Source organism: Geotrypetes seraphini, chromosome 7 (genome assembly GCF_902459505.1).
Source record: "Geotrypetes seraphini chromosome 7, aGeoSer1.1, whole genome shotgun sequence".
NCBI classification, from domain to species: Eukaryota; Metazoa; Chordata; class Amphibia; order Gymnophiona; family Dermophiidae; genus Geotrypetes; species Geotrypetes seraphini.
The window spans coordinates 172,110,937-172,123,945 of record NC_047090.1 but is presented as its reverse complement, the minus strand read 5'-3'; the positions used below and the strand labels follow the sequence as shown (position 1 = coordinate 172,123,945).

Genomic DNA, 13,009 nt, shown 5'->3' with positions numbered 1-13,009 from the left:
TTTTTTTTCTACCTTTTGTTGTCTGGTCATTTAATTCTTCACATCAATTGGTCTCAGGCTCTGGTTTCTGTTTCCGTCTGTCTACTCTTAACTCACCTGCCAGAGTATCCTGACCATTTGACGTCTTCTTTCTCCATGCTCACCATTCATCTTCCATCTCTGTGTATGTTTTTTCCCCATGTTCAACAAGCATCTCCCTTCTCTGTCTCCTTTACTTCTCTTTCTAGTATTTCCCCTATGCCCATCTCCCTGCCTTCATCAACACTATTCTATGTCCCTATCCCCTCTGTGCCCAGTGTCAATCCTCTGTGTCCCTATGCTGCCTCTCCCAAGTCCAACATCTCTCTTCTGCGTTCCTCTTCTTTGTCCATATACCCTCCTATGTCTGGCATTGCTCCATTGACTGTATCCATATACCATTCCCATAAAGCGTTCCCCTTTGTGTCCCTGTTCCTATGCTCCCATCCATTCTCTCAACACTCCCCAAAGATCCAACACCTCTTTCTCTTCCCTCTAGCTCCAGCTCTGAGTCGCGAATCCAGTACCTCTCCCTTCCCTACAACTCTCAGCTGTAGGTCTAGCACCTCTCTTTTCTCACCCCCCCCCCCCCCGGCGTCCTCTATGCCCGAAATCAACAGGATGAATGCCCACTTCCTCCTACTTGAAAGACACCCCCCCCCGATCATATCCCCTGCCTGAATGACCACAACCCCCCACACACACACTTCGACTGGAGTCTAGAACAAAGACTGGCAAGAGGGATGCCTTTTTTCTTGCCAGCAAGCCTGCCTCTTCAAAATGGCGGGCCTTCCCCTTGTCAATGCTCCCTGGGAAGCACTTGGAGGGGCCAAAGGCCCTGATTGGTTGAGGTGCCCAAGGCCCCTCCTAAGTAGGAAATCCCCTCCCACTGCTTCTCAGGGAGCACTGGGAAGGCCCACCATTTTGGAGAGGTGAGCCTGCCGGCAAGAGAGACGGCATCCCTCTTGCTAGTCTTTGTTCCAGACTCTAGTCAAGGTAAAGGGGGGCGGAGTTCTTGGGGTTCGTGGTTGTTCAGGTGGGGGAGTTCAGGAGGGTGTCTGTTAGGTAAGAGGGAGTGGGCATTTCAGGTGTGGAAGGCTCCGGGGGTGCTGTGAGGCAGGAGGGAGTAGGCATCCCTCCTGCCGGTCTTCTGTTGATCCGTTAAGGTGAATGGGGTAGATAGGGGGGATGTCATTCACGCAGGAGGGAGTGGACATCCCTCTTGCCAATTTTGGGTGTGGAGGGCATTGTGAGGCAGGAGAGGAGTATGCATCCATCCTGCTGATGGTACTCCCTCCTGCCGATGGGATGGTCTTTGCGCTGGCTGAGCTGATCACAGGAGAATCCCCGATCAGCTGAACCAGCAGGACTTCCCAAAGCTGCAGACTTTCCCTCTTCCAATGTTGCCCTCCAGGGGGAGGAGTCATGAGGAAGAGGATGAGCCGCTGGGATTCAGCCAGGGGATGGGCTTTCTTCAGAAAATGGTGGGGTGAATATAAAAACAGTGAGTTTCGCCACACTCTAAAACAGCATTGGTAAAGGATGACAAGGTGTTTCTCACTGCGGGGACAAGGATTTTTATCGTTCTTGTGGGCGGTAAGAACTTTGGTCACTGTTCCCATGGAGAGGAGGGCATTAATGTTTCTGCTGCTGCGGGTAAACTGTGGTCCACCGCGGGTCGCTGTGGTGTTTGTTCACCATGTTAATTCTCTAATTGTATCTAGATTTTCAGAAAGCTTTTGACAAAATCCCTCATTAGAGACTCCTGAGAAACTTAAAAAGAACATGGACTAGGAGGCAGTGTTCTGCTGTGGAGTGGGAATTGGTTAAAAGAAAGAAAAGAGAGTCTGGTTAAATGGCCATATCACTCAGTGGAGGAAGGTGAATAGTGGCATACTCCACTGTACTGGGAATGGTGCTATTTAATAAATTTATTAATAATCTGGAAATAGGGATGATGAATGAGGTGATTTGTAAGTGGCACTCAACTATTCAAAGTTGTTATATTGCATGCAGACTGTGAGAAATTGACACCAAACGGCAGATAAAATTTACAGTAATATAAACAAATGCAAAAGAATGCATATTGGAAAGAATAACCCAAATCATATTTGATACTAGGTTCCACATTTGGTATCGCCACCCAAGAAAAAAGATCTTGTTGTTATCATAGACAATACATTAAAATGTTTTGCTCAAAGTACATTGGCATCCAAAATTGCAAACAGAATGCTATGAATTATTAGAAAAGGAGTAGAAAATAAGGCAAAGAATATTAAAATGTCTCTCTGTTGCTCCATAATGTGACCCCTTCTTTTTCCCCTCCTTGAGTATTATGTGCAATTCTGGTCACTGTATCTCAAAACAGATATAGTAAAATTAAAAAGTGTGGTGCAAAATGTGGTGGTCAGCTTAATTTTTAGGTTGAAGAAATGTGATCATGTAACACCTTCCTATCGAGTGCTGCACTGGTTGCCAATGGAGGCGCATATGAAGTTTAAGTTTGGTTGTTTTTGTTTTAAGGTTTTATTTGGTTTAGCTCCTAAATACATAACTGCAACCAATAGACATAAGAGAAGCTCATACCTGAATTTTGTTTTTCCGCCGGTTAGAGGTTGTAAACTTTAAAAACATCATCAATATCTTTTTTTCATATCAGGCAGCATTATGGGGCAAAGATCTAGAACAATTGCTTCTGCTTACTGATATTTATGGGGAATTTAGGAGACATCTAAAAACATATTTGTTTTTGAAGTACTTAGGTAACTGATTTGTAGAATTTTATCATGCAATAATCAGATCTTTTTAGGGTTTTTTAGTTATTGGTTTTTACCTTTTTAATTTTATTCAATTTGTTGTATTTTTAATTATTGTAAACTGCATAGAACTTTACGGCCTTGCGGTATATAAACTGTTATTATTATTAAAAGAAAGGCCACCAAAGTGATTAAGGGGTTAGAACTCCTCAAATGAAGAAAGGCTTCTCTCATTTGAAGAGGTTAGGGTACTTCATTTTGGAGAAAACATGGCTGAATGAGGATATGATGGAGGTCTACAAAATCCGGAATGGAATGAAATGGGTGACCTGTTTACTTTTTCAAAAAGTACAAAATTGAGGGTACGCTCCCTAAAGTTCCATGATAATACTTTTAAAAAGTGAAAATATTGTTTGTTGCAAGAGGATGTTGCAATTTGTATATCTGGTTTTAAAAAAGGTTTGGACAAGTTCCTGGAGAAAAAGTTTGTAATCTGCTATTAAAGTAGACATGGGTATTGTCAGAAATGTACCCACCATGTTCATTCATTTATTCATGCCTTTTGGTTGTATCCAAAAGTTAAGTGATTTTGGAGACTCATGATTTGCTATATGGAGTCCCTTTTTGATTGTCCTTTCTCGTTGTCTGCCGCTGGCTTCTTGCTTGATAAGTATGAGGCCTTTCACTTCCCTTGCGGGGCCAACAACAATTTATGAGGCGGGTTGGAGTTTTGGGGAAAAAAGTTATCCTGTCAGTCTGGACCACTGCTGTGGCTCCCTCCTATTGGGCTTGGAGAAATAGACTTCATACTCTTGCTTTTTGGGAAGAGAGTAGCCTTTGCCAGCGGTAAGTGCAAACATCAGTTCCTTCAGATCTGGGATCCCTTTCTTCAATCCTTGACCCCAAGGGCACGCAGTGAGGTCCTAAATTCTCTTTCTGAACTTTAGGGGTGTGCAGGAGGGCGGGTGGGATTGTTGGGGGCGCATGAGGGGAGGTTTTTTTTTTTCCTCTCTGCTTTCAATAGGTTGGGGTTTACTAGTCCTCCTGATTCCTAGAATTTGGGAGCTGTATCTCAGAAGACTCCAGAGTTTGTAGTTTCCTGAGTTTTGCTACTGTAGCAATTAGCGTTGGGATTGGGTGGGTGAGGGGGGTGGGGTGGGGTTCTTACAACTTGGTTCATTGAGGTGTTGGTTTTCTTTCTTGTGTTGGAATTGTTGTTGCAATGCACAATTATGTCTCTTGTTGGTCTGTCATTTGGGGAGATGTGGTCTGTCATTTGGGGAGATGTGGTCCCCTTTCTTATTGTTGTTTTTATATTTTTGTACTGCCTCCTGGAGGAAGCTCCCTGTTTTGGGTGGGGGGTATAAGCTGTGTACTCTTGCTTGTTGTGCCAATTTTGTGTTAAATTTGTTTGGTCTGAGTGTTTGTACTTTCATTTGAAAACCAATAAAAAATTGTTGTACCATAAAGTATATACATGAGGAAAGCCACTACATGTCCCTGGTATCGGTAGCATGGAATCTTCCAGCTCTTTGGGATTCTGCCAGGTACTTCTGATCTGGATTGGGCACTTGGAAGCAGGATACTGGACTAAATGGACCATAGTCTGACCCGATATGGTTATTTTTATGTTATTTTGTTAAATTCAAAATTCCTTCCCTTCCTTATCTTTATAAAATTATCTTCTAAATGTATGTTTGGGTCCTAGGGAAGTCAATTTCTAAAAGATGTAATAATTGGGGTAGATGAGCACAGAAAATGCCTCAAACAGATGTATTTGTGATTTCATTACATCCTTGGAATTTTATGTCCTCAGTTACATACAGGATTGTTTTAATACAACATCAGCATTCTGTGATATGTTTTACTATACTGCAACTGAATATAAAAGTACAATTTTAGTCATTAAACTAAGTAAAGTAACCTGGAGGTTGAGTAAGGATACATATGTCTCCCACAGAGGTCAATATTCAAGTGGATCTGACAAGCAAACGAAGAACTTAGGCCTCCTTTCACAAAGCAGCACGAGCCCCGAAGCCCTTTAAATCCCTATGCTTTGAAGCATTTTCTTCTCCACCCTGCGCTAAAATGCTATGTAAAAGAGGGTTTTAGTTGGCTAGCGCAAAGTCTTTGAAAACTGACTTGAGTTAACTGATAAAATTTAGCCACCTGAATTTGACTAGGAAGGTGAATATAGCCACATTCTAGGTGGGCAGAGTGAATGAGAAAGGTAGCTAGCATTAAGTTTCTATACAAACCAAATCTAGATGCTGCAGGAGCAAGCTTAGATATGGCTGGTGGCTGGCCAGCATTCATTAACCTTTCTTTCCTAAGACTCGTTTAAAAAAACGGACTTGTGCTGAAATCTGTCACCCACACCCTCCTGATTTAAGACTAAGCCACCATCAGCCTCTGTCCTCTATCCTCTTACTTTTATCCTTTGAAAGCTCAATACCCTTCCTATCTCTACCTTTCAAAGTGAAGTTGGCCTTCCTTCTCCTCCCAGTTCACAGTGGATTTATAGCAGTTTGAAAGGTAATTGGTGTTGGGGTTTTTTTTTGGCAGTATAGGGATCTAATTAATTCTGAGAGCTAATAGATTCTAAGAACAAGATGAAACTGAGGAGGAAACTTCAAGCAACCGTACAGATATAGGGCAAGAACAAGATGAAACTACAAGAGGCATTCAAAAAGATCAAATGGATACTAAAATGGATGTGAGGACCACTAAATCCAGGAAATTAGCACAAAAGAATCTTAAATGTATGTACACGAATGCCAGAAGCTTAAGAAATAAAATGGGAGAACTGGGAGAGCTAGCAAAAAGAAAACAACTGGATATCATAGGAATAACAGAAACATGGTAGAATGAAGAGAATGAATGGGACATGGCATTGAAAGGATATAAACTATACAGAAGAGATAGGATTGGGCAAAAAGGGGGAGGTATTGCCCTGTACGTCCAAGAAGAAATAGAATCTATTAGAGAAGGGGATACGGAAGCAAATGGTAAACTAGAGTCCCTCTGGATAAAGATTCCCAGACATAAAGAAGCAGACATAAAAATTGGCCTCTATTATCGACCCCCGGGACAGATTGAGGAAACAGACAAAGAAATGATGGAGGAAATCAACCGTGGATGTAAATCAGGAAATGTAACGATCATGGGGGACTTCAACTTTCCGGGGATAAACTGGAAACTGGCAACGTCAATCTGCGGCAGAGAGACAAAATTCCTGGAAATGATAGGAGATTGCTTCCTTGAACAAATGGTGGGAGAACCGACAAGAGGAAACGCAATCCTGGACTTGGTCATGAATGGCATTACTGGAAGGACAACAGATGTAGAAGTTGCGGCCCCTCTGGGGACAAGTGATCACAATATGATCAATTTTTCCATTGGCATCGGAAAAGGGAAACAAATCAAGACTAAAGCCACAACCTTTAACTTCAAAAAAGGGAATTATGACAGCATGAGAACCATGGGGAAAGCACAAATCCAAACAGTTGATCAAGCATGGTCTCTTCTGAAAAACACCATCATAGAAGCACAGAATCTTTACATACCGAAGATATCCAAAGGAAGGCGAAAAAAGGTCAAAGGCGAACCAGCTTGGTTATCCAAAGAGGTGAAGGATGCAGTGCGGGAAAAGAGGAAATCATTTAAAAGATGGAAACGAGAAAAAACGACGGAGGCCTGGAACTGTCACAAAAACGACCAGAAAAAGTGTCATATAGTGGTAAGAGACAACAAAAAAGTCTATGAAGAAAAGATAGCGAAAGAAGCCAAAAACTTTAAGCCCTTTTTTAGATATATAAAAGGAAAGAAACCAGCAAGAGAGGCAGTGGGCCCTCTTGATGACCAAGGAAGGAAAGGGTCAATTAAAGAAGACAAACAGGTTGCCGATAGGTTAAATTCATTTTTTGCATCTGTCTTCACAAATGAGGACACTGCAACAATGCCAGAAACAGGGAGGATATTCACCGGAGGCATAGAGGAAAGCCTCGCAACAGTAAATGTGGAGTTGGGACATGATATACTTTCAGATTGACAAACTAAAGAATGACAAATCCCCTGGACCGGACAGAATTCACCTGAGAGTATTAAAGGAACTTAATGTGGAAATTGGGGAACTATTACAATCCTTAGCTAACATGTCAATTAGAACCGGGCAAATACCAGACGACTGGAGGATAGCAAATGTCATCCCAATTTTCAAGAAAGGATCAAGAGGTGAACTGGGAAACTACAGACCTGTGAGTCTCACATCGGTCCCTGGGAAGCTAATTGAAGCAATAATTAAAGATAACATTGTACAACATCTGGAAGATCACAACCTAATAAGAGCTAGTCAACACGACTTCAGGAAAGGGAAGTCATGTTTGACAAATTTACTTCAATTCTTTGAGAAGATGAACAAACACATGGATAGTGGACAACCAGTGGACATAATTTACTTGGACTTCCAGAAAGCATTTGACAAGGTCCTGCACGCAAGGCTTATGAGTAAATTACTAAGTCATGGAATAGGAGGAGAAGTGCACAGATGGATCGGCAAATGGTTAGAGAACAGAAGGCAGAGAGTAAGCATAAATGAGAAATTCTCGGACTGGGAGAAGGTGACTAGCGGCGTGCCCCAGGGCTCTGTTCTTGGGCCCATCTTGTCAATATTTTTATAAATGACCTGGAAGAGGAGACAACATGCAATATAATCAAGTTTGCAGATGATACAAAACTATGTCGGGTGGTGGGCTCTCAAAGGGACTGTGAGGATTTTCAGAAGGATCTGAACCAGCTGGAAAAGTGGGCGATGAAGTGGCAGATGAATTTTAATGCAGACAAATGCAAGGTAATACATCTTGGAAAGAAAAACAAAGAACATGAATATGGGTGTGACATTAGCCAAATGCGAACAAGAAAGAGATTTGGGGGTACTGATAGACAGAACCCTAAAACCATCGGCTCAATGTGCGGCGGCGGCGAGGAAAGCAAACAGGATGTTGGGCATGATTAAGAAGGGGATCACGAGTAGATCGAAAGACGTCATAATGCCACTTTACAGAGCAATGGTCAGACCACACTTAGAATACTGTGTCCAACACTGGTCTCCATACCTTAAGAAGGATATAACTCTGCTGGAGAATGTGCAGAGGCGAGCCACGAAACTTGTCAGAGGTATGGAGAATTTGAGCTACAAAGAACGCCTCAGAAAACTGGGACTGTTCACCCTCGAAAAGAGAAGACTGCGAGGAGATTTGTTAGAGACTTTTAAAATATTAAAAGGATTTGATAAAATTGACCAGGAAACAGCATTACTGACATTTTCAGATGTGACACGGACAAGAGGTCATAGCCTGAAACTGAGCGGCAGCAGGTTCAGGACAAATGTCGGGAAGTTCTGTTTCACACAACGAGTGGTGGGTGCTTGGAATGCTCTCCCAGAGGAGGTTGTGGCAGAGACTACTGTTCTGGGTTTCAAGCGCAAGTTTGATTCATACCTTCTTGCAAATCACATCGGGGGATACGGGAAATCCGGGTCTCCAATAAGGAGCACCTAACTGGGACCTAGGTCTGATCCGGCGAAGGCGTTTCTTATGTTCTTATGTTACGAGCTACTGGCAGGCCCCTAATGCACTGCTGGAGCTAAAACAAGGAGCTAATATTCAGTCTACCTTGGAAGTTTAAAGGGATTTTGGACAGGTGAAGCATTGGTGGACAGTGGCTGTCAACAGCTTAGTCTTGAATCAAGCAAGTGACAGAAAGGGGTGGATGTGGGTCATTCTGTGGCCATTCTTTTTTCATCAGGCGGGAGAGAATACTGAGAGAGAAGAATCTGCTGTTCATTCCCCTTCTGCAGCTTTACCATGTACTTATTTTTTTAGAAGGGGAATCCCATAGGAGGAAGTGCTGACTGCCCCTACTAAAAGTCAAGTGGACCTGGTGAGGGAAGAATTCCACTCCTAGTAAATATATCCAATCAGATTTTGACCAACTAGATGAATGAATTTCCAATTAAAAACCTAGCCATTCAGTGTCTCTTTGAATATTGACCTTTTTGAATGTTGTCTAATGATGTTTGGGATAATTCTACAACTTTCTAAAGTGATGACAGGTTTGCACATTCTTTGCACACCACAGACTGCAAGATTTTCGATCAATCTTTCACTTTAATAAATACCTGCACACATTTACAACTGTTAATGTTTGCAGATATTTTTCTGAGTAAAGATACACATGCACTTTTGAAAATTCAAAATTAAGAACACGGGTTTATATCTTATCCCAAACCCTGCAGAAGTTAAAAGTGCACATAAAATAGCTCTGTACATGCACCTTTACCCATATAAAGAGTGAGCAGTTCTATAAAAGAAACAATTTAGAAAATTACCTTTCTTGTGACCAACCAGCTTGAAATAGTAGCAAAACCAATGGTTTTATTTTATAAATTCATGGCATAAGACATAACATAAGAATAGCCTTACCGGTTTAGACCAATGGTCCATCAAGCCCAGTAACCCTTTCTCACGGTGGCCAATCCAGGTCCCTGGTACCTGGCCAAAACCCAAGGAGAAGCAATATTCCATGCTACCGATCCAGGGCAAGCAGTGGCTTCCACCATGTCTTTTAACAGAACTGAGTAAATACATGTTAACATGAGATCCAGTATTTTTAAATCTTTTAATTGTAATTTCCTTCTAGTTAGTGGTGATTCCTGACTTGATTCCAGCTCTTATAGCAGCAGAACAGAAATCTTCCGCCTCTTTAAAGTGGAGAACGCATGAGAAACTACTGCAGAAATATGCATGTTTGCCGCATATCATATCAAGTGACCAGATTTACTATCGTTTTTTGCAACGAGTGTTTACAATCGTTATGAGTAATGTAAGCCTATTTTCATTTTTCATTTAATTCTTTTGATCTTGCCTTCTGAGAAGTTGCTGTATTATTCTATCCAGAGGTGTGAATACACCTTAAAATGATACTTGATTACAAATAGTCTGTTATAAGGTTATACCAACCTTTAGGTCAACAGCACAATATCTTTCATCATATGTCTTTAAGAAAATAAAGAGCAGCTGTTAGCTAACTACTTACAGTAGATATGGAACCTTCATATTCCACAAATCTTGGCTATGCCTATTCCCCTCAGTTATAATCATTTGTCCTATGCAGTACTGTGTTTTGGACCACTTCAAATTGAAACACGAGAAGCCAAATTAAATATCTGAAAATCATATATATTATGGGGTAAATGTTCAATCGTGCCTCTAACCGCAAAGCCATGTTTGTTTTTCTAAGGTTTCACAAAATAACGGAATTTTCAAGCATATGATTCTCACCCAGTTTGAATGTATTGTTGTTTCAAAACACAAAAATGTCCCAAAATTGGCACTTGGGTGTTTTTCTCTGCAAAACATCTTGTGACCAGGAAGTGACTTCAAAGGGAGAGATGAGGCCTGCGTCAGCAGCAGGTTGGAGATGCTGCTCGCATGGGTGAAGAGTTACAGGTACGGGGGAAGGGAAGACATGTGCACAACAGAGGAGGGGTGGGGAAGGAATGGGAGGAAGAGAGGTGTAGCACCCCTGCCAAGACGGCGACTGGGATGGTCCGCCCCCCTCCTTACTACACCACCATAAATTATGGTGGGTTATGGTGAGATGTATATCTGGTACCCTTTATGTGAAGTTCACAGCAGTGCCCTCTAAGATGCCCCAGTGCTCTATTGGGATGTCTATGTGGTTAGTCCATTACAATGCTGGCCCCTCCCACATCTAAATGGTGCCTGTTTAGATGTTTCTGTGGTCAAAAATATGAATAAAGTTAGACGTCCTGGCAGCCTAGACATTTTTGGCACCCAAGACATCATACGGTAGTAGGGAATTTGTTTAAAAAAAAAAAAAAGTTATTTGGACATCCCATTAAAAAAAATGGCCATTTCTCCATCTATGACTTTGGACATTTTATGGGAAACATCCAAAGTCAGACCTAGTTGTCCTTTCAAAAATGGCCTGCCACATATATACATATAATTGCTCATTGCAAAATGTAATGTAAAGATACATGCATAAACAGTGTGCCAGTTATATGCATAATTTTTGGAAAATTAATGTTAAGGAGGCTATTCTATAAAGGACTTTTGGCCTATTAAAGGTGGAATTAATTGCTGTAGGACAGTATTGTCTTTTAGTCTTTTTATTTCAAGATGGTATTTGTGCCAAAGGTTCCTTGCCTGAGAAAGGGTAACAGGAGAATGGTGTTCATCCAAAAACACTCCGCACTCCTTGCTTGATGCTTAAAAAGGTGAAGATCAGTGTGAAATCATGGAGACTTTAAAAGGAATTTAGAGGAGAAGGGTGCAGGATTATAAAACTTGAAAGGAAGAGGAAATAACAATTGACGACAGAGTCCCAAGTTAGCAGCTTGTTCTTGGACAGGAATGGAGAAGTTACTGGAAAATACGTGAAAAGAGAAGACAAAGCACTAGGGTCCGTTTTTGAAAGACCTTTGTTTGCGGAGGTGAACTATTTACACATGTAAGTAGCATGTAAATGTAGGCGTTATGCTATAGAATTGCCCTTCATATGCAGAAATTCATGACATGCCCTCCTGGAGCATTTTCTTTATATTTTAACCTGATTTATGCATGCTATGAACTTAAACACTTGTATTTTGGGGTGATTCAGAATCCACTTAAGTGCACATGGTCAAAGTATGCAGTTAAGTCCTAACTAAGCCTTTGAAAATTTACCTCATAAGAATTGATCCAACAGATATAAAAAATATTAGATAACTGCTTATTCTGAGCTATTAGTATGGAATGGGACCTTCTTGTTCCAAATGCAAATTAACAATAATTCATAAAACAACCGACAATTGAACATGAAGGTAAAATGTGTGGTATTACAGCAGGTAGAAAACATGGACAGACTAGATGGGCTTTGCATCCATTATCTCCCATCATTGTTTTCAGTTTCTGTATTTCTGACTGTGCCAACCTGGGAGTTTTTCCCTACATTTTTTTCTAATCGACCATCAGAATCGGCTCTTTCACCATCACCTAATCTCATATGGACATTCTTCAGGCTCCCTGAACCAAAATAAGCGTGATCAGAAACACTCTTCCTTCTATAGCATTCCAGCTAATTTAATTTTATTGCCAAGAAGGGCTGAGTCAGGTTTGAATGAATTTGAAACATCCAGTGTGGATGATGGTAGAGATTTTGCCAGTTTCTCATTTGCAGATATGACAGTTCTTGCACTATATTTGTAATAGAAATTAATTAGATAAATATCTATAGATATTTCATTGTGTTCCTTGGTTTTTTTTCTTTTAAGAATGTCTTACCTGTCCAAAGAGCAGCAGCTCGAACGCTCTGTATATTTCTGCGTTTTAATCGCAAACAGGAACAGAGATATGAGATCATTCAGAAAATAATTGAACGTAAGAACATTTCTTTTTGTTACAGTTAAGACAGCCCACTTTCAGTTACATAAAAGGAAAAAGGAAGATTGTTACTTAAATTGCATAGATTTGACACATGTGACTTAATAGCAATTAGGCTAAAAGTTGCAGAACTCTAGAATATTTAGAAAATATGATTTATTATTACTGTAAGGTTGGATCATTGCCAAACTTATTCATACTGTAAATGTATTTTAATCTTGAACTATTTATGAAGATTTATCATATACTAAATGAAAACATGTCAGGCATGCTTTTTGTTTTTTTCTAGAACTGGGCCAAGGAAAAAGCTATTGGAACAGACTCCGCTTTTTAGACACCTGTGAATACATTATGGAGCTCTTTTCAAAATCCTTCTTCTGTAAATACTTTTTTCTGTCTGTGCTTGATCTTACGAATGATCCTGTAGCAAATGTCAGGTACAGTGTTAACTAAATATAGTTTTATATGATCCTTCTGTTTCATTTTGTGATATGCAGTAAAATCTTGTGATACAGTGAAATATTGCTACAGCACAGTGCATGTCAAGGATACTGTAAATTCTGAGCAGACAGTTGAAAATTATTTTTGATACTTCATGTTATTCTGGAAAAAGAAAATTGTAATTAGGTACTGTTGCTGAATGAAGCAATGTGTCTGCTGTCGGCCTATAAGACCTCAGATCCAAATGTCTTTACCCAAACCATGCAGGGGGTTTTCCTTTTAAAGTAGATAAATGGCAGATGTGCTTTTTTTTAAATGTTTGCATTATTATATGTTAAGTAGAAGCAT

General features: G+C 40.6%; 1 protein-coding gene across 8 annotated transcripts in view; it reads left to right on the top strand.

The window, feature by feature from the left end:
- The window catches only part of PPP4R4 (protein phosphatase 4 regulatory subunit 4), a 417,794-nt gene that overhangs the window by 285,794 nt on the left and 118,991 nt on the right, over positions 1-13,009 (top strand). For all 8 annotated transcript variants that reach the window (XM_033953260.1, XM_033953256.1, XM_033953258.1 and 5 more), the window contains 3 exons: positions 9,474-9,656; positions 12,112-12,217; positions 12,510-12,657. In XM_033953260.1, the coding sequence (XP_033809151.1) occupies positions 9,474-9,656; positions 12,112-12,217; positions 12,510-12,657 (437 nt within the window). The remainder of the gene's footprint in view (positions 1-9,473; positions 9,657-12,111; positions 12,218-12,509; positions 12,658-13,009) is intronic.